Source organism: Dermacentor albipictus, chromosome 5 (genome assembly GCF_038994185.2).
Source record: "Dermacentor albipictus isolate Rhodes 1998 colony chromosome 5, USDA_Dalb.pri_finalv2, whole genome shotgun sequence".
Lineage (NCBI taxonomy): Eukaryota > Metazoa > Arthropoda > Arachnida > Ixodida > Ixodidae > Dermacentor > Dermacentor albipictus.
In genome coordinates, this window is record NC_091825.1 from 151,570,052 (window position 1) to 151,592,511 (window position 22,460).

A 22,460-nucleotide genomic window follows, 5' to 3' on the forward strand; every position below is an offset into this window, starting at 1 on the left:
AAGAAGGTCAGTCGTACCGAGACCAGAGGCTTGATATGACAGGAAAGAAGCAAAAAACAAAAGATGCGAAACACACTATAGCTGCAGTAGATGCCACAGACCTGTACGTTGTATGTACCACCTATTCAAGAGCCAAGGAATAGCCGGCGGCGTATTTGTGCGCCAATATTACCTTATATAGTGTCAATAAAATATAAATATACAAGTAAAAAATGGACTCTTCAACAAAGATAGTTCCTCAGTGTTCCAATTATGGGCAGCATCGGAGGCAGTCTATGTAGACAGCTAAGGAGATAGATTGGAGCACAAGTAATGGAACGCGTATAGCACCGTCTGTCAGAGGCACGGAAAGCGCCTCTGCGACGTGAAGCCACCTCGCGGTGAAAAAAAAAAAACGAAGAAAAGTATATCTTATCTCTGTATTTTAAGTTTCTGCACGTGCGAACCTATGAAAAACACGAATTGAATTACGTTAGGCGCATAGGAAAGCGTGACTACGTCTTCTTGTGTGCAGACGACCTTTCCGTCGAGTTTCTAAGCTCCATGCTCACCTGCCATCTTGTTGGGACAGCGAGGTAGCCAGGCATCGTGCTTAACGTGGATGCTGTCTTCGCGAAGCTGTCTTCTTTGACCTGTGTGTCAGAATTAAAACGAGAATTAAGGTGACCGCTGTCCGCTTAGCCATCTATTTTGCCGTCCACGGCAAATGCTGGAACACAGCCTATATAGAGTTGCTTATGTCCCTTTGAGAAGATGACAAGACAGTGTAACGCATGCACGTAAGCAGCGTTAGCAACAGCAACTGATGAACACTTGCGTATGCTGCAGCGAATGCGTGAATTTCGCAACCACCTTGGCCGAATCCTCGGCGACATTTGCGGAGTGGCAGTTTCATTTTTCATTTCATTTCATGACACAAGCAGTTGCAGACAGGTCCCACACGCTGCGTGCGGAGGAAGCCCAGCCGCGGCGGAATCGGGTTTCCCGACGCATCGCTTTCTCCGGGAAGGTTATTGTTCGATGCGACAGGTACTTACTGTCCTCGGTCGCGCCGTCTCATCGAACAGTGCTATCGCAAGACAGCGCTGAAGTTTGTCACGGGCAGCATACGGCGCCTGTACGTCTGAGGTCTGTCTGTAGTCCTGCACACGTACGCCGGAGCCTATTACAATTACTCCCTGTGTCAGCTTTTATTGTCAGAAATAACATATTGTATCTCTATTACTTCAAAAAGCATTTTGCGACAGATCGTAGACAAACGATCTCTTTATGTACAGAGACGTCCAGTATTAAAAGCGCTTTGGCACGTATTTTTTTTAAATGTATTTTGTGCGGAAACGTCCGTAGCTTAATTTTCGATAAAGGCATCCGGATATAGCTTTAATTAGTAGATGCGTGCGCTAGGTGTCGTGTAGGCCACTCCCTTCGATCCCGTCCACCTCCCCCATTAAAATATTATAACTACATTGGATTGAATGAACACCAGTCAGGCACTTCGCCTAAAATTGGTCAGCCTTGCACTACAGTGCACGAGCGACCCGTAAGTTTCTGTATGCTGTGTAAAAGCCGTAATGTTTATGTGATAAACTTCTGACTTCGATATATTGCACAAAGCAACCAAACTAGAAACTAAATTCCGGAAGGAAATTTTGAAACGGCATACGTTTGAGCCATATCTCTTTTTCCACGCATACAAAAACTAAACTGACGGAAACGAGTGGCAGTGCGGGCAGACGTTCCAAACAGCCCAAGCAGCACCAATCGTATGAACTTCAGTACTGTTGAAACAATCTGCAGAGTCAAACCCGTAAGAGCTGCAGAGGTGTTTTTATGCAAAGCCACAATAAGAGCATCCCGGGGGCATCAGTCGGCTATGTGACTACATCGCCCAGGTCATGCCATATTTAGAGAGTACAGTACTACAGTTTGCTGACCTTGAAACGTCGTCCTTGAAGCGTAAGCGACCTATATTCGCTATCGCTAATACCGCAAATACCGCAAATATCGCAAATCAGACACCGAACTATCTCAGCGATCTCCACGCCCAACAGCGGTGTGTGGCTGACACGCGAGCAGCTACGCGCGGAACCAATCCGCGGTGTAGTATATATAAGCTTATACGCTGCCATACCCGTATACCGCCAGACGCACAGTTTTCGCGAGACTGCGCAGGCGATTCTCGGTGTACTATAGGGAGACCACCATTACGCATACTCAGGAACCGCGCAAATATATAGCGAGACGTCCGAGCCAAATGGAAGTCGCATTCTAATGAGGTCTGTACAGGTGCAGCGCCCACTCGCCAGAAAGCCGGCGGCTCCCAGTAGCCGCGGCAGACGCGTCCCAGGAGCGCGCCGCCGGCCGTTTGGCACGCTTATGGTCATAGCCAGGGCCCTACTTCCGCGATCCTATTCACGTACCCGCGACCAGCGGCGACAAAGCAGACGAAGCAGAAATGGCAAACGGACGCGGCGCTTTCTCTCGGGCTTCTTCTCTCTTGTGGGTCGCGTCGGAACAGCAGGGAGCTAAAGCAAGGAGCGAGAAGGGGCGCGAATAAAAGTCACAAATCTTCGCGGCGGCCTCTAAATATAAGCGGCTGCCGAAAATAGCAAAAGCAGAATGCCCGGCGCGTCTTTTCTCGGCACTGCGGAGGAAAAGGGGTGCGACATTCGTGTTTCGGCGCTTCCCTGGCGTGTCTGCCGCGAAAGGGATTTCATCACGCGCGCTCCCGTCGGAACCACTTAAGCCGGCGCGGCTCTCCCGACGCCCACCAGAGCGGCGCGGCAGAACGCAGACGAGGGAGGGGATTCCAGGTATGCCACAGTGGAGATTTATGCTGACACGCAGTTAGCGCGCCCACTGGTGTGAAATGGGGGGGAGGGGAGGACCACGAACGGTGCGATACCTGTCTTTATTTCTTTCGGCTATATTCAGTACAAATTGCCTTAGAAGACGCGGCTCAAAGCACGGGATGGTCCTCTAATCCTCTGGACAGACCAGAGGACATAGACCGAGGCAGGGTATTTGCGGTGTGTTTGTGCGTGTGAGAAGGGGGGAGGGGGTGCGGGTGTGTGTGTGTGCGTGTGTGTGTGTGTGTGTGTGTGTGTGAGAGAGAGAGAGAGAGAGAGAGAGAGAGAGAGAGAGAGAGAGAGAGAGAGCCGAATGGTATGCTGGATGAATCGAACCTATTGCTTTCTCCGTCATCGATTCAGATCATGAATCATGAATTCATAAATGCCGCATCATATAAACGGCAGAGGAAAGGGTGCAACCAAAGAGCTGCAAGGAGCCTCTCGGCAGGCGTATAATCTCTAGGGAGGCAGTCACGGTTCGCCGATATCTCCTGGCAAAAAAAGGCAGCGCGGTGAGGTGGTGGAAAGGGGCGCGGGCAAAGTGCCTGATGTGTGCTCTGAGCACTGCCAATGTCATATGAGTTGTGACTGGGTAACACTGAGCTAACATAATTGTCTCCGCTGTTGATGTGCAGCGCGGCAATCCAAGACAAACCCTGAATGCCTGCGCCTGTGCACTCTCGATTGTGCGGATGTTACTTCTGCAAGTATTGCTCAGTACAGTTAAGCTATACCTCAGATACCCGAGAAACAGCGTCCCGTAGAGTTGTAACATCGCGTGTACTGACGTAACCCAAGTTTTCACTCCAAGAAACTTGAAAAGGTGTGAAATGGCCGTTAGGCGTTTCTTCAGGTAGACCACATGGGGACTCCAACTGAGGTCTCGATCAATGATCACCCCTAAGAATCTGTGCGTCCTGGCGTACATGTGAAAGTACATGGGAAAGAACATATGAAGGCAGAGTTCTCCCAGCTGACCTTGGAGCGCATCGTGCTTAACAGACTTCTTAGTCATCTTGAACAATCACAACACCTACCCCATAATTTGATTGGATACAGACATCACTTATCTACTCAAGACGTCCTGCTGCAGCTACACGAAGAAATCACGAAGGAAACCAGCAGCGCTCAACTTAAAGCTATTCTTGCCATAGACCTCAAGAAAGCTTTTGACTATGTTGACCACGATGCTATGCTGCAAGAGCTCGAAGCTACTGGCTGCGGAACTAAGCTTTATAACTATATTAGGGACTTCTTACGGAGTCGCACGTACACGCTACGAGTAGGCGACATCATCTCACAACAGTATCCCCATCCGCAGAGAGGTATCCCGCAGGGTTCCGTGATCTCGCCCACACTCTTTAATCTTGCCATGTGCGTAGTCCATAGAGCACTACGAGACATCCCTGACATCAAATATGCGATCTACGCAGATGACATCACCATCTGGATCAGCACGGGTTCGCCAGGGCATATCCAAGAAACTCTCCAACAGGCTATGAACAGGGTGCATGAGTCTGCTCAAACTATTGGCCTTAGATGTGCGCCGGAAAAATCTGAGTTGCTACTGGTCCATCACAAAAGATGGAGACCGCCCACCATACAAATTGTAAACGAAGGCGTGCCGATTTCCCAACCAAAATGTATTAAGATTCTCGGTCTCCATATCCAGAAAGATGGAGGTCCCGCTGCGACGGTGCATCACCTGCTCAGGCAAGGAGAACAGGTGCTGCACATGATGCGTAGGGTCTCCAACCGAGCAAATGGAGTTAAAGAGGCAGATATGCTTCAACTAAGAAACGCACTAATTATGTCGCGCCTGCGCTATCACCTGCCCTATACCAATCTCCGTCAGCAAGATATCAATCGCCTTGATGCGCTCATCCGCAAGGCGACAAAGCTGGCCATCGGCATCCCGTTTAGTGCCAGCACTAAGCTCCTCCTTGACATCGGTTGCCATAACACGGTGGCGGAACTAATCAGCATTCATCGTCGTCGCCAAGAACTGCGTTTGCAGCGCACGTGTCAAGGCACGCACATCCTCCATAGTATCGGTCATCATCCAGAAGCTGCGCCCCTTCTGAACACGCGCCCACTACCACCGAAACAACGCGAACTCCTAACCATAGCTCCACTGCCACGCCATATGAATCCAGAACGAGGCAAGGAGAGGCGACGACAGCGAGTTGCCTACTTTAAGAGGTACACGGCAAGACACCCTGACGGCATATACTTCTACACTGATGCTAGCGTTGGTGCACGGGGCTCCGCTATAGCAGTCGTGAATAACGACCTGCAAACTGTACATACTGAGTTACTCCCAGAGACAGATCCGACCATAGCGGAACTGACAGCCATCGCAACCGCGATCAAACACACGCCCCTTAGTAACTCAGCCTACCCAAGAATCATATTTACCGACTCCATGGCGGCTTGCAGGAAATTGTTGCACAACGATCTCCCGGCCCACATTTCGACATTTATTCAAGAGCACCTTCAGGGTCCTCTGGAAATAATCTGGATACCTGGTCATGACGGACTGCCGGGAAATGAAAGAGCTAATCAGCTCGCCTGCGAGACTTTGAACCAGGCACCCTGCATTCCGCGACCAGCCCAGACAAAAAGGTGGGCTCCCCTGCTTCTGCGGCCATATCAAGAGGCAAGACGCAAGTTCCCCAAGCTCAGCAAAGTGCTCACCCGTGAACAGGGTGTACTGATTCGTCAGGCTCAGACAGAAACACTCCCTACACCAGCGCGAATGCACCTCCTCCGTGGTCTCTTACCTGAAGATCCCCCACCCTGCCGATATTGTGGAGAACACCCGAACACATCCCATATCCTCTGGTCCTGTGGACCACCCCCACCTCCCCTTCCTGCCCCCACAAATCTTTCCCCTAAACCCCATGCCGGGTGGCTGACAGAAGCAGCCAGCGCCGACGACCAACGGTACCTTGCGGCGTTTATCAGTGCTGCACTGAAGAATGCCGCAAGCGAGGCTCTGGACTGAGGGCCTTTCCACCATACCAACCAACATGAAAATAAAGTTTTTTCTCTCTCTCTCCCAGCTGACCTGATTAACAGCAGATTTTTTTTCTCTCAGTATACTTTTCTTTCGCACTGATTGGAGACTTTATGGGGGGCCATGTGATAAGGACCAAGGCAGAGTATTGTCAAGTATTTAAAACTCTCGGTGATGTATTCGCTTCTCCGGAACGACCAAGAGAACAGCCGGTTGCGGCTTTGTCCGGTTCATCGTCCTGCATGCCTGCTCCTTATCGGCCTGTTTTCTCTTTCACCGACTCCCTGACCTCCGCGTGCTGAGAGCGCGCACTATGCAGGCGCGCCCGTCACCGTCGTGACAACGGCCAAGGTTATATCGCAGAGCCAGTTGCGGGATCCGTCGCCCAGCTGTCTGGTGCGACGGACGCGAGAAAACAGCGGATCCCTGACGGTGGCTCGCTATCGGGTCAGATGTTGCTTACACATGCGCTTTTTTATTTTATTTTTCTTGGCGCGCCTCGCTGCATAAACAAAATGCAGACAACCGCGCTTCAAGAGAGGCTGTCTCTTGAAAATCTGACAAACTCACCTCTTGAACTGTGAAGTTTGCTGACACAAAGCGAAAGTGTTATCCGACAGTACTAGGAAACGAGAATTCGAGACAAGTGAGACGTGTTCATCATCTCTAAAGAGCCTAAGATTGCTGCGTTGTAAAAATACGGCTCAATCATAACATGCGCTCACATAAGTGCGCCCCTTTGTGGATCCAGGTCCACTGTTCCAAAGCAGCCACTTTCCAAAATGAAACCGTGGGACACCCATACTCTATAGGACGCCAGCTGATAGGCGTCTGCCTTTCGGACAAGTTAATTTTGCTCTTTTTGTACGTCGCTGACGAAGCATCGTTATATCCGCAAGTAAAACAGCTTGTGCGAAGAGATTAACCCGCAGGTCATTTAACGTTTTTCTATGCGTCGACTGATATTAGCGCTGTCAGCGACATGCAAGAAAACCATGTAGATATTCCCGAAAAGAAGGCGTGGTTGGACAGCGCCGCCGAATGTATCACGCGCAGTCATTATCTCACGCGAACCAATGGGCTTTCCTCGTTGGTTAACGTACTTGGACGTCAGCCATGACAGGTAAAATGACAGTAATCGCGCAGCTGTCGACCTTCTTCAGTACTTCCAGAGAGCCCTCTTGTCAGCGCCTATACATGCCTATACTGAATAAAGAGAAAAAAAACTATAATCATCGCTGTTAAAAAGAGAAGGCGCGCACAGCCAGCAACAATGCAACGCCCGGGAATTATTCGAAGCGCATTCGCTCTCTAATGGTCCAAAACAACTGGTTGCCGCCGGTATCCACAAGTCTACCCTTCTGGGGAAACGGAGGCGTATACCTCCAGCTCGGTGGCAATGGCGTGGCGCTGCTGATCGAGCTCGAGGTCGCGGGTTCGATCCATCCAAGCCGCGGCTGCCGCACTTCGATTGGGGAGAAGCCTACAATGTTCGCGTGTGCTTAGATTTAGGCTCGTGTTAAGGAACCCCATGCGCCTCAGGCGATGAAAATTAATCCGGAGTCACCTCCTACTGCCTGAGCGCCTCATCAGACCAGATCGTGATCTTACCCCGTGGGAACCCAGAATATATAAACAGAGACGCATTTCAGAAGCGTCCCTCTGTACCGTACAGGCCAACGATATTCGCTTCAATTTTTTTCGTTTTAATCTAATGCACGCATAGTTAGTACCACCAATGGATTCATCGCGAGCCCTTCAGCTGTATTCTGCTTGGCGCGGACTAACTCGCCCCTCATTCAATTGGTGTCATTCGTTTGTATCAACAGCCTCTGCACGCGCTGCCACCCTTTGCCGTCCCAGACACGTGCTTCTGCGGTAGAAACGCGAGCGCCAGTGAAAACAACGGAAGACGGGGCCGGGCACGCGAACACGGATACGCGCACACATGTACGCGCCGCTGTTTTCTTTGTCCGACGTCGCAAGGTCTGCAGGAAGACGAGCGCCGTCGCAAGGGGATGTCCGAAGCTTCGCCAGACGGGAGCGAAAGCGCGCGTGTCAAGTAAGGAAACTCGCAGGAAGAAAAACGCCCTCGAAATGTGGAACAAGGGCGACGCGCGCTGCCGCCTCTGTCGCGGGGGGGGGGGGGGGGGGGGGGCAGCCTGCTCTTCAAAGCGCGCTCATTCATCGGCCCGATGACGCCCGCTAGCGAGACCCGCGCGGCCCTTCCGAAAAAGCGAACCACTGAAGGCAGCGACCCAACTCGATCATCGCGCGAGACGGCGACGCGGCGGTGACGTGTCGTAAACGAAGCGCACTTGTTCGCGCGCATGAGGAGAAGCAGGCCGTTTGGCACTTCTCCGATGAGGAGTTGCCTGGTTCGCGCCCCGAGGTGAATGAGCGGTGCCCTTTCCTCCGACGTCGGGTCGGCAGACGGGACGTTGACACAACTCTGAAGACACTCGCTTCGCGGTCGGCGCCACTGTCTCATTAGAACCTTCGACGTGTCACCCACATTCCGGTTCAAGGGGGAATGCTAATGAGGGACGTGAAACGAGTTTAAGCTGATATATAGGCTGCCCTTTCCGAACTACACGTATGTGGCAAGATAGCGAGAGTGATTTCAGAAAGGAAAAGGGTGTATTCTTAGCTGAGGAAATGGTGGCCAAGCTTCCCGTTTTTGGGTTGCATGGAAAAGCATGGTGGTGGTGACGTTTGTGACCTCATGGATATGGCGAAGAAAAGTGCATGCGAGGTGATACAAGAGGGAAAGACGCGCTGGACAGTGCATCTTTTACGTTAATATCATTTGCCTGTTCGGCATGTTGAACGGGCGAACCAACTTGCCCTGAATGGGACTCTCGTGTCACGAATACATTCTCGCATATTTGCACCGTTTATAAGCAAGCCAAGTCAGCAAGCGTTACCACATTTTGTCTTTACGTTTGACCCTTATGCAATATCTTTCTTTTTATTATTTGTGAAGAGCTGTTATGTAGCCCCGAGGACCAAGTTATATTATATATATATATATATATATATATATATATATATATATATATATATATATATATATATATATATATATATATATATATATATATATATATATATATGTAAACGAGAAGAAAGGGGGTTAACCGAGGGGCCCGATTATTATTAGTCATATCATGAGAAACCAACAAACACTGACACCAAGGACAACATAGGGGAAATTACTTGCGCTTAATAAATGTAATGAAGAAACGATAAATTAATGGAAATTAAAGTGGATGAAAAAACAACTTGCCGCAGGTGGGAACCGAATCCACCGAACCCCCTTTCTTCTCGTTTATTACATAACGAGGGTCTCGAATCCGGCAACATTGATGCCTTCAGGAAGCATATGTGGGTTTATTGACCAGTTGCCTTCACCCAAAAAGATCACGTTCTCGTGATGCCTGCGGCAACAAGGACGTTCCACGTCCGCCGCCAAGGTCTGTGAGTGATGGCGCTGGCTAACACTCGCAGGGTTCTACTATAGTACACATAAATACCCAAGAAAGTAAATTGGGAAAGAGCGCCGCGGTAGCTCAATTGGTAGAGCATCGCACGCGAAATGCCAAGGTTGTGGGTTCGGTTCCCACCTGCGGCAAGTTGTTTTTTCATCCACTTTAATTTCCATTAATTTATCGTTTCTTCATTACATTTATTAAGCGCAAGTAATTTCCCCTATGTTGTCCTTGGTGTCAGTGTTTGTTGCCTTCTCATTATATATATATATATATATATATATATATATATATATATATATATATATATATATATATATATATATATATATATATATATATATATATATATATATATATATATATATATATGCTGTCAGAACAACTCAGAAGTATTCCCCTGCTACCTACCGCTGACCAGAACTAAAACGCCTTGTACAGCTGCACATTTTGTACCGTTCTGCGAGTTGTTCGTGGTCGGTTGGTGCCCGTACGTTATTGGCTATACTAATAATACCGGCCAGCAAACGCAAAGGCACGTGTGTACTTGTGACGGCTTGGCTTTCTATGTTTGCTGTGAGATTGCTACATACGTGGCATGTCGCCGTTTCTCCAATAAAGCGCGTATATAGGCTTGTGTTATCGTCGAACGCTCGCGTCGTGCCGTCTTTCTAATTGCAGAATTCCTCGAAATAATCTCAAGGGTTCCGTGCGTCCGAAGCAGCGTCAACATCATTTGCTTTTAGTGCGTCGACGCCACGTCAACCGTGTTTTCCCTTGTCGTTCAGCGTATTTTTATATCAGAACTCAGAGTGGTTTTCCTCAACAGACTCCCTCAGCACAACCGCATGGAAAAGGTTCTGTTGGTCATCAGTTGCCAGCGCGGCGGAAGAAATCCTACACCGTTGTTACCACATTGTCTCAAAGTCGCGACACCTCGATTTACTCTCTCTCTCTCTCTCTCTCTCTCTCTCTCTCTCTGCGTCTACTTTCGATCATACCCACGTACTACGTGTTCCATAGTCCCCAGCGTGGAGCGGCGTTTATGCTCTAGCGCAACGCCACGTCGTTCATGTTCACTACCCTCGCCGCGTCAAGGAGCAAACCATCTTGACCGCTGCCGACTCTGTGTACACGTCAGCGCAGGTGCATGGGACATCGTGTGCTTCTCGCACTTCTTACACTGGCGAACACCGAAATCGTGCGCGGTGCCCAAAAAAGGCGTCGGCGTTTTATCATTCGAACGCGATTTGCGCATGTTCGCGCAGCGGGGAGCGCATCGTAACAGGGACGGTTTGTAAGCCAAGCGCAAGGAAGGAGGGTGAGAGCGTGTTCGGGGGTGAAGGGCGGCGTGCGAGGCGTGTTGTTGCGTCCCGCTGACCCACACCGGACCACCCCGTTCGGCACGGCGGCAGCACTTTCGCTCGGCTGTCTTCAGCTGGGAGTAGTGTTCCTGTATAGCTCCCTGCGGGAGCTATACAGGAACACTAGCTGGGAGCAGGCGGATGCGCGCCCAAGCGGCAACTAAAACCTGCCTCGTCAGATGGGTGCACTGCTGTTGAGGCCAGTGGCTGCATGAGCCGATCAAGATATCGAGGTTCACTGAGTCCCATGTTCCACCGTGTGCGGCAAGTATTACAGGGTAACAAACTCGTCTGCACCTGTTTCCTCGTGTGGTCATTTTTTTTCTGTAATTTATCCCGCAGGCGTTATGCGCCACAAACAATCACGGCTAGGTCACTTTGCGTTGGACAGTTGTCGAGTTCAATAGGAGAAGTTCGTGCAACATTTATAGACCACCAACTTTGAGTGTCAGCAAAGGTTCAAACGAGGTCTGTGGGAAGATTGAAAGTTTCTACTCTGTCACTCCGCTGTATGTTTGGTATTTCCTCTTGTGTGTGTGTATGTGTGTGCGTATAAAGAGCTTATCCGCTCTTCTTCGCGTTATTCGTAGCATGCAGCTCCTAGCCGTTGGTCTCTCGATATTTATGTGAAACACACCGAGTTGAATTCTGGTGAACCACATATCGGTCGCTGGCTATTGAGCGCCTCGACGCGTCTCCCAACTTCTAGACCAGTGCACGGTACTAGTGCGAGTGAGCATTGCTTCTCCACGTGCTCCAATTTGCATAAACACCTCTCTCAGCTCAAGTGGAAGCTGCAGGGCCGCCCCTGCAGTGAAGCGAGAGCTGCCGCCGAAAGAGAAATGGTTGCGTACATGGCCCCCTGCCCTGGTGCACACACCCTTAAATTTGCGCGCACGTAGTATATCATCAGCGTACGCGGGCTGCCGCTTTCCCCTGACTGCGCGTCGGCGCCAGAAGTCATGGGCGCCGACGGACCCAGAGAACTCGCCGCTCCCGGTGAAAGGAGCGTGCCTTTCCGAAGGCAACCAATCACTGTGTTGCGGCGGCTGCGTATGCGTCTCTCGCAAACGAGAGCAACGTGTACCTGGTAAGAGTTAGGTGAGGACGGAGGAACGGGGCTTGCGCTGGCATTGCGCACTGACCAGTGACAAACCAAACATAAACTGGCGTAGTAATTAACCAAGCGATGCTGACAAAGCATGCAGTCGACGCTGGCTCTTACGACCAACGAAGTGCAGCGTTCGGATAACATTGCGACTGTGCTTCCGTAATATAGCAGTATACGTGTAGCACATTGGAATAAAAAAGTGTGCCCTTATATTACGAAGCTTACTCGATCTTCCTTTCGTCGTCGTCATCGATCGTTGTCCCACAAAGGACGCTAAATGAAAGAAGTGCAAGGTGCCGAAAGCTCTCAACAAATTATAAACAGTTCTCAAAGTTTCCTCAGTCCAGCAGAACATGTCATCCTTATAAATGTACACTTCTTTTCTTATGTCATTTTACTCAGAGTGAGTTTCATTTCTCATCCGAGTACACTCTCCATTTTTGTCCTCCTTGATGGTGACGTCTGCCATCCGCAATTCGGTGAAAGGTGATCCGAAGCTGAGGAAGGACGCATCGGCTGAGCGTGTTCTTTTCCACTCCAAGTTAAGCGGGGCGCTGTATGAAACTAGTTCATGACCAATCTGCATGCGTATATTGGAGAGAGAGAGAGAGAGAGAGAGAGAGATGGAGGGGCGAGGGGGGAGGGGGAGATGAACAAGGCGTACGCAGCAACATAAATGGGGCGGAGACAGGGTGGGTGCATGGAAGACTTGATGGAGCGCCTTGACCCCGGGGCTAAGTCGCGGTGACACTGACAGACGTGCTTTGCATGGTGCTTTCTCCCCCGCTTCTGACGAGCATACTCACCAGCGCTGGCACGACGCGCTCTATAAGTGCTCCATACGTCACTCACGCACACTCCGGAGACGCACTATTGGCACTGTGGCTCGGCCACGCGAAAATTGAGAAAACCTAGCTTTGTTCTTTCTTTTTAGCTTTGGCTCTTTGCTGGATGTCCGATTCGGCAGAGTATAGTTCTTGTAACCTTCTTTTATTATTGCTGTTTTCTGGCTTGATGCCGTTTGGTATAGCTCACCTCATTGCGGCTAGCTCGGGATTTAATTTACTGAGCCCGTACCGTGCACACCCCATAGGCGATTTCAGTGTGCCCCATCTTACTTTTGTTTAAGTGCCCCAAAGTCTAAGTGCCCCAAAACTGTCCGAAAGCTGCCTTTCGGACAGCTTTGGGGCACTTAGACGACAGGCCCTTCACAGAGGAGAAGATCTTGGGCCCGTGGCCTCGTGCGTCTGCTATGTGCAAGGCCACAAAGGCACAGTGCGTTTATTGAAACGCACCAGCCTGTGTGACCGCTTGTGAGTTACTCAGCGATGAACGCTTGTGTAACAGTGCAAACTGTGAACTTCTTTCTTCCTTCTCTTTCAAGTCCCTTTCCCCTTCCCCAGTGCAAGGTAGCCTACCGGGCTCAGCCTGGTTAACCTCCCTGCCTTTCCCTTATGATTTCTCTCTCTCTCTCTCTCTCTCTCTCTCTCTCTCTCTCTCTCTCTCTCTCTCTCTCTCTCTCTCTCTCTCTCTCTCTCATTTTTTTTCTTTCCTTTTTTTTATATAGCCTGTGCAATTCATCTGGTTCCACGTTGTTTTGCAGGTCGGTTCGCGCACGACTTTGCGCGTCTGAATTTTTCTATGAAGTGATCAGTTCTTGCGCTGTTTTCATGGGTGTAACGAAAATAAATAAATAAATAAATAAATAAATAAATAAATAAATAATAAATAACCGGGCAATGCACGTTACTCAATACCGCGATGGTGTCACTTCACAGCTGTTATAAGCGTAACATCTGAGCATACAGCCTGTCACTCTGTTATTCTTTCTCCCGCTTTGCTCATGAGCATGCGTGTCAGCTTGATACACGTTTACCGTACTCAGCTATGAAACGATATTTTTGAGAGTAGGAGAGCTGCTGTGAACGCAATAACCCGTTCCCTACAGAGCAGCGGCCCCACTGAACTGTCAAGCTTGCATCACTTGTATCTGAAACTGCGCCGGCGCAGCGTTCAGCTTTAGTGACACGCGCCTTTGGCAACGTCTTCCTGGTCGCTACATCGCTGAAGGCGCGAGTGCGCTACTACGCGAGCGGTTTACTTGGCGCTTTTAATCTCTGTAAACAACCCGGTGACATAGACATGCACGATAAGGATTATCCGCGAATCGTACGTTAGTATATAGATATAAATAATCGTGACTGACATTCTTGGGTGTCAGCAATTTCACCAAATTAGTGGAGCAACGCTGGTAGTTGTCCCCATCCAGTGTGGCAATAAAGAGAACATAAACTGGGATACTGCAAACATCGTTCAAGACGCCGTAGACCCCGGAAAAGCAAACACAGCTCCGCTGCAGCTACAGTGAGATAGATAGAGAAAACAACACTGATAAAATACAGTGAGTGTACAACCAGAGCAGGTTCCGGTTGTCTGCACTGCATCCTCTGGAAGAGCAGTGAAAAAAGAGAAAGGCACGATAACAAAAAATGTAAGGAAAGGGGTAATCGTAATGTGAGAAATGAAGCCGTGCACCCGAAACAAGAACAGAAAAGCCAGACCGCGTTCCACGATGTTATCTTTCCTTATCTGGGCGTCGCAATAACGGGCGATTTCGCGCTAAGACGCGCTGCGCACGCTGCAGCTCGTGCCACCCGCGTGGTCAGCGGTGCGCTGACCACAGACGCACGCCCGAAACGTAGTCGCCGTTAATCTCTGCTTGGAATCAGCTGCGGCCGCCGAATAGCGGCGTTTTCTTCTCCTGTGACCGTTGCTTCGGTTGGACTTGTGTGAATCCGCCGTCAATTAGCAAGTGGACCGCCTTCGCTACGTCGCCTGCGGCCCCTTCGCGGAGAATAAACAGGCTCGGCCGGGCCACTTGGACTCAACGTTAACCGCTACAGGTTTTAACGCGGGACGCCCTGGATAATGTCCGGTTTGCGCTCGAAGCGTATACACGGGACGCTCATTGCTGCTTGGGAACGCGGCTTAAATCGGCAAAAAATATAGGCATGCAAAGTAACTGTGCAGTTTATACCTCTGAAAGCCGCGCATTGTTTCGGCAATTACATTAGGTACCGCTCAAAATGTCTATGTGAGCTACGAACTGCACGTCACTTGCAGTATACATATGACCTTTTGTGCTTTCCTATGTGCACATTTGATATACGCGTTGTCATCGTAACTCATTGTAATTTATACCTTCTGCATTCTATATTTATTTAGATTCATTCTTTTTTTTTCTAGTATTTATCAAAGTATCATGCGCCTACGTGATCTTCGTAAAAATAGCCGAAAAGGAGTAGCGTGCTCTGACCAGGGTATAATTTCATCTTATACAGTCTTATACATCTCAATTAAAAAAAAAACGTGTCGGCTAAGTAGAGGCCAAGCTTATGAATTTGTTGTTTCGTTATATATACCTGGGCGGGCAGTATTGTGCTGTCAATGAACAACAATGGCTCCGGCCAACCCCGAATCGTTTTCATGTGCGGACAGCCCTAAGAATGTAGATTCTGATCGGATGAAGCCAGTCACAGCTTCCACAGCGCTGCACAGCATTAGTCAGGCGCCACACGACCGCGACAACCTCGGAGTCACGTTCCCGAACTTATTCTTCCAGCTCGCACAAGCAGGTGCACGCGCGTGGGAAATTGACGACACAGAGCGGAAGCGATCCGTTGAGGACGCGAAACGCGCCACGAGCTAATTAAAAGGACCACGGCTGGCACCTCATCATTCTTGTGTGAGTGTTTGTTTGTGCGTGCGTGCGTGGAAGTGGAAATGAATGATCTCGATTTCCAATCTTGTCTGTTTGCGCTCTTTTCGCAGTCGTTTGGTCTGCGCGTGCGTTCATTTTACTGCCACATTCGCGTCGCATCGTGCGGCAGTAGAGGCATGCAGGGTAGACGGGCTTCACTTGTGGGTGACCGTTCTGGCATCGAACAATGGTGGTCGTGGTCTGATTGAGGCGAGTCAAAGAAATCCACTGGAAGAGAAAATAGAATGAGCGTCGAGGAATGACGAATAGAGGCGAAAAGTGGCAATACTGCATTAATCTTCTCTCGTCGACGCAATGACACGTTGTGGGACGACCTTGAGAGACGCGCGTATACCCCGCACTTTTAATTTCTGCCAAAAAAAAGCAAGAGCGTGGGAAAAGGTAAGCGCTTACCCGAGTCCGTGCTTTGGGTTCGCCCGCGAACGCAAGTCGTCGCGTTTCGCGTGATTCGCGCTTCCTGGTATTGTCTTTCAGAAGACGTTGATTGCACGGGCGGGTACATTTGTGTGTACACAAATCGAGTGCTTGATCGATGCGAAGGATGACCTCGCCAAAGAGGCTGGGAAATGAGGCTTGTTGCGGTATATAAAAATTTACACAAGCGCGGGAGTGGGTGCAGGTGCCGTACGAAAAGAAACTTCCAAAGCGTGGCTTTATATTGGTGCTTTCTATATTGAATTACAAGGAATCGTATAAGCGGACAGCTGTGGTAACACGCTGTTTAGAGAATAAAATGAACGTATCGTTAGACGGTCGAGAAAATAGAGTGCGTAGAGTATTATTGTTCTAAATATTACGAGATGTTAAGTGCCTAAAGATGCCATCAAAAGCATGATAATAGGATATATATATATGATATTTGAGACCAGGTTGTCCACCCTGCAATGAGCGAAAGAGGACTAGTGCTGGGGATTTCGACCAAAAGTTCGTGCTGGGAGCTTTCGCTCTCTCCATGTTCTTATCCAATTAGCCATTGTAAGCCATACTATAAGGCAGGACAGAACCTGAGTGAAACCGTGAGAAAGATCACGTAGTGTATTCTACATCGTAGGTGTATACAAGCCGGTCGTCTAAGTAGAGTAACTGTAGGTATTATTTTCGAGAGAGTGAGACGCGTTAGATTCATTGTACGCTGTATGCGTGAGGAACTTGCCGTGACGACCCACCCATTTCAGAGCCAAAGAGCTTGTGCACAAAAGAAAAAGAACGAAAAAAAGCGAGAGCCCGTGTGAGCGTTGTATCGCGAGATAAGTAAGGGGCACCGACGCGTAAGTGCAGTGTTACAACTTTGTCCTTTACCTCCTGTTTACTGTGCGCTCAACGAAGAGGACTCCCGTCTCCTGCAGCAGGCGCAACAACTCGTATCGAAACCAACGCTGGCGTTACGCATATATAGGCGCTTAAGTGCGACGCTGTGCTCTTTCGTACACTGTTGCTGCAGGCCGTACCCCTGTACGCGTCGCTGTTCAGATAAGGGCCTTATCTCGCTCGAGTGCATCGCGCTTCCTGGTGTAAGATGTCCTGACAGCACATACGCTTCCACGCGCGCCAACTTTCGCTTGTATTAGTTCCGTCACGAGTTGTGCGTCGAGTGATTTGCGGAGCGTCAGTAAACGAGCCAGTAATGTAGCGCTATATTTATAACTATATATTTATATTTAACTACATTTGTAACTACATTTAGAACTGTAATGCGTAGATGTATACCTGCGTTCGGGAAACAAAACGAGCTAGAAGGACACAGTTTAATGCCTGTTCCGAGCACATCTGCTGTGATAACTCATTTACTGCGCTGTCAGGTCAACCATTATAGTGTTGACCACTATGCAAGGGAGGGTATATTCTAGCGAAAGTTCTTGGTCACTTGCTATTATTAGATAAATTATTGTTCTATTTAAGAATCTACCCGCGGTATATTCTGTTTTTGAGAGCTAAATTAAGGATAATGGACCGTAATCAATGCTGATTCAGTGTTTAATTTCATATCGTTCCAACCCGTACACGTAAAAAGCCTGTTTGGAGTCGTTGTACCTCGACGATATTTCGTTCTTTGTTGCCAATGACAACCCTTGTATCTGGGCTTTGAAACAAATCGTAACAAGATGCCAAGCGCGCCTACAGGCGGTATAACGATGCAAACGAAACAAAACGAGAGTGACAGGCCACTAAGCCTCGCTTAACTCGACACCCTTCAGGCCGACGCGTTAAGAACGCCGAGCCGGTTTATCCACGTTACAGCTATTACGCGTGCGGTGGCGAGCGTGAAGAAGTTCAAGCACCTCCCTGGCAGAGAGCCAATCTGTTACGTCAGGCGACGAAGGGAATGCGTAAGCAAACAACGGCCGGCGCTCTCGTGTGGCCATTTGCATGTATAGTGCGCTCCCTGCAGCGTTTGGCGTGCCGGCGTTTCGATCGGCGCCTGCTTTGCGGCACAGCTGCACGTAGCGAAGCTGTCGCTGACTGTTGACGTGCCGAGCCGGCCCCACAGATTAGTCCGTGTACTACAGCTCACTAATACCGTGCAGCGATGCGTAAACTGTAGAGCTGGTATCAAATAGTGCAGGGCTGCACTGTTTCTTTATTTTCATAGACCTGGAAGTGAAAGGAGCAGATCATTCAACTTTCGGTGGTGACGGCCGCTACTCTTTATATATATATATATATATATATATATATATATATATATATATATATATATATATATATATATATATATATATATATATATATATATATATATATATATATATATATATATATATATATATATATATCAGTGTACTGTGCAGTGTACAATATTCTGGCTGTACATGATCTGGCCGTTCGAGACATCTCGAGACAGTAAACGGCGCTCCAGCGCGAATGACCACGCGAATTCGTATGACCGCGCTTCTGATCAACATGACGCTATAGCGGTAACTTCACTCCAGTTTACGCATTAATGTAAGACAGAGTTCATAGAGCGTCGGTCATCAAATCCCTATACGGAAAGGCGACGGTCGAGCCGAAACCTTTCTCGTTTGTAAGTTTTCACGTCATAGAATGGCAATGGGAACGTCGGCAGACCTACGCAAAGTCAGCGCTACAAACTCTTAGGCTTAGCGTTATCTATAAGGCATCATACCTGCTGACGCCACATGTGGCCTTCCGTCATGCTGCACCGTTTTAACCAGAGAAGAGCGCACGCATCCATGGCTCGGTTGCGAATGGCCATCGCACAGACTGCAGGCTTCCGACGTCGCCTGATCTTGGCGGCGCCGATACGCGCGTCCGGCAAAGATCCAAAACTTTTTTCCGTCCGCGCGGCCTATTTCCGCATTGTGTCAGAAGGGTTGACGGGTCCAGAAGCGCCACAACTGCAGCCCAGTAAAGTGCTATGAAGAGACACATGCCGATTGACACACTCTGCTGTACAGACGTGAAGGGAAAGACATATACTTGCTTCCACTGCAGAGCTACTCAGGGAGCTCTTTTTTTTTTGTCTGTTTCTCCCTCTCTCTCTCTCTCCTTTTTTTGTGAGTCTAAGGAAGCATGCATCTGCGCATCGCTCACGAATCTTTTCTTTTTTTGCATATACGTAATTTTTTATCATATTCTTTTATGTAAAGGCACATCCGGTGCCACATACGACACAAAGTGCATCTTTGAATCTCGAACATTTCCCGCGAAGGCGCATGTCTCTCAGCAAGAATGTTTTCTTGTTTTATTTTTTCTTATTTTAATGAAGGCTAACGCAAGCAGATTCATAAAGTAACTGCAGCTGTGGAAGAAGGTCGGGTTCTTGAAAAAAATGGATGTGTTGTACTCAGGAGATTAGGAAAACCATCACAACGGGAAGTATATATTTAGCCATAAACGCACATGAGAAGAAAAGAAAGAAACATTGCAATTCAGTTCAAAGCTAAAATTTTTAAAACAAGAAAAGAGAAAAGGTTATTTTCGTTGCAGTGACGGCGTCCCAGTATAATAATTGGCCTCGTTCTTATCATTTCGAGGACGTTGCCCCAAGCCTTTTCGGCAGAATGAACACGGTCCATGTTATTTATTAATTCGTCACGCCCCCTTTACAGAGAGGTTTGGTAGAATCCACGCCGAAGCAAACAATGCAGCGCACAGTACGAGTATCACAACAATAAATTTAGAAAAACACACACACACGTACAGAATATAATTAGTCGATCAGAAATGGCTCGCAGCCAGGATTGTGAAAACCGGGCTAGCTGGATAGGGAAGAGATCTGGAAGGGACGCTTTTGTCGTTCCCGGATGAGATGTGGCCAAGTGAATGCTGTTTCTATTTTAGGAACCTGAGCTGCAATGAGTGGAGAGGAGGTCATCTCGAGCCTGGGCATGCGTGCCCTCTGTAAAAATTGAAAAAAATGCAATGGTGGGTGCAAAGACCTCTGTCAACTGTTAAAATTAGGTTTGCTACAATCACAACGATACAAATTTTACGCAAGCCCAGAAACCTTTCGCATCATCCGAAGGTCGCATAATGAAAAGCGCGGCAATATCCCAACTGCAAATAATAAGTACCGCAATATTAGTTAATGATACCTCAGGTTCACGTAAAGAAAGAAAGAAACTGTGCCGGACCTTAATTCAGTATCACTTTTCTTCGCTTGAGGACTCATAGGATACCCTCATGGAAGATTAGAAACGCGTTAATCACATTGCTGGAGTTCGTGGCAGACTACAGTAGAGCGTGGAGCATTGTTACTGTCGATATCATCTGTTCAGCTCATCTTTCATCACCCTTTACCGCTTATTCAGTTTAGGCTAGCCAACTACGGTCAGCCTGGAGTAGCAACCTCCCTACCATTCTCTTGAGCACTTTCTTGGTAGCCGATTCCATCTTTCCATATTAATCCAAGGTTTTCTTTTCGTCGTCGGTGACTCTTATCATTTAGCTTTGCGCGATTAGGTATGTCCTTCATACCGAACCCCAACACGTTGCACACAACGGATGCTGGCTCGGGGTATCCGAATTAGTACAATGCCGAGATCCGAATCGACCGTGAAGGTACTATGCAAGCATTATGCATAAAGTAAAGCGTTTTTGCCTACTTTCAGGATAGTCTATTTGCATCCGCGTTTTAGAAACAAACTCGAGTGAGCGAGAAAGCTGGAGTAATTTATAGCTGCGCCTCTTCCCTTCCAAAGGCAATCAAATGCAAGACTCGTCTCTTTCTTTGAAACCGCGACACCTAAGAAGGTTGTGCGGTTTGCCGGACCCAGCCGAAAAACAAACGCTTCTGTTCCGCGCCCTTTGAAGATGCCGCCTGCACGCCGGGTTTGTCCTGGCCCGCGTCGCTGCTCTTTGTGTCAACCACTCTCCGTGTCTGCTTCCCTCTATATGCAAGCGCGATCTTCGAGTTCGGATAAACGCGCCTGTAGTGCGGTACAACGTCCTTTCTTCTCTATGTGTAAATGTTTGCTGTGAGAAAGAAGGCAATGATCGGAGGTTGGGGGGAGGGAGGGGGAGGCGTTAGGCGATCTGCTACCGCGCTCCTGCACGAACTATAAGAGAGGAGGTACCGTTAGCAAGCACCAGAAAGGCTACTTCCCAACGAACGACCGAGAATAATGCGTGCGCCTGTTAAGCCGACTAACGCCCACACCAGCTTTTAGAACGCCGCATGCTTTTAATGAAACACGACGCTGAAACGCCGAGTTGACTCGTTCTCTCCCTCCTCGGCCCGATATTCGCCGCTACCGTCGGGCCGTCCTTTCGCCTGCCTATTGTGTCGCACGCGTGCTCGCGCAAAGGCAGCGCCCAGCCGGTGTCCGGTTTGTTGAACCCGACCAATTGAGCCGCCGTCGAGGAAGCGCGCTCGCGCCGTATGCAGATCCAATCTCGGCGCGGGCGGCATAAGGTGCGGCACGCGGCTCTCGTGGCTCCCTGCCCTTTCTATTTCCATCGCTCTCTCCGCGTCGCTCCGACCTCGAGTTGGCGTCGTCCGCGCCGTGCTGGCCGAAGAGCAGCGGGTCTCGACGAGGGGCTCGCGTGATTTCCTCCAATTGGCCGGCGCGCTTGCCGACACGAGGAGAATCGGGGCGGCGCGTGCGGCCGCCTAGTCGCGCTCTGGGTCGCAACTTCCGCCGAATACGTCCCGAATGATTGCGTATATGGCACACAGCGCGCACGCAGTCTGCAAGGACGAGATGGAGTCTGGGACAAGTGCTGCCTGTCGTATACGTCTTCTGTAGTATGCGCGTGCTGCGTAAGTGGGTCCAACTGCAGCCAAATACAACCTCCCGCCGCACCCCCACGAAGCCCTCAATGTGTTCCTTTCTTTGGTATGTCTTTTATTGGCTGTGTAGGCGACATTCACCGTGGGCAGGATCAAGAAGGAAACGTGCTGAGCCCAAACAGGATGGCGTCTGGTTTGCTACCTTAGGGGGCGGACGGGGCAGAAATGATGAGGGAAAGAAACAGTGAAACCATGCGCGCACATACATGCGCGTTCTCCATTCAGTCAGTGGTGGTCGCATGGTCGAGCGATCATCAAAAGCGGCAGATTTCATTGCGGTTGTGGCATACGGAGGGTTTCTATGCTTCGCGCATAATTACTGGGCTCTTGGAGGAAGTAGACTCAACGTTGGCATAGCTTCCCCCTCGTGCACGAAGGGACGCCTTATATTTTGCGGATATCTGAAAGCGAAAAATAAATGTCTATGAAAATGGTACAAAACACGCGTAAGCTTAAAGACAGATCACAGATTAACAGAAGAAAAAAAAGAGGGGAGGTAGGGAAGTACGATGAAAGATGACATTACAGACGGTCTAAGCACGTACGTATACTTAGGACACCACGGAACTACTAGTTCGTCCTGGTATAC

At 49.2% G+C, this 22,460-nt stretch overlaps 2 protein-coding genes across 10 annotated transcripts in view; one reads left to right on the forward strand and one right to left on the reverse strand.

The window, feature by feature from the left end:
- LOC135915296 (uncharacterized) overlaps positions 1–22,460 on the reverse strand; it is a 186,158-nt gene that overhangs the window by 141,006 nt on the left and 22,692 nt on the right. For 2 of the 9 annotated variants that reach the window (XR_011514664.1, XM_070539187.1), the window contains exon 2: positions 552–632. The exons of 6 other annotated variants lie outside the window; for them this stretch is intronic. Coding sequence is in view for 2 of the 3 variants with exons in the window: in XM_070539187.1 (XP_070395288.1) it covers positions 552–587 (36 nt within the window). In the remaining variant the exon portion in view is untranslated. Of the gene's footprint in view, positions 1–551; positions 633–18,742; positions 18,974–22,460 lie in introns of those variants that run through there. One more of the 9 variants, XM_070539186.1, reaches the window with a different exon arrangement.
- LOC135915295 (fibroblast growth factor 9-like) overlaps positions 1–22,460 on the forward strand; it is a 109,990-nt gene that overhangs the window by 49,791 nt on the left and 37,739 nt on the right. The gene's annotated exons all lie outside the window — the stretch shown is intronic.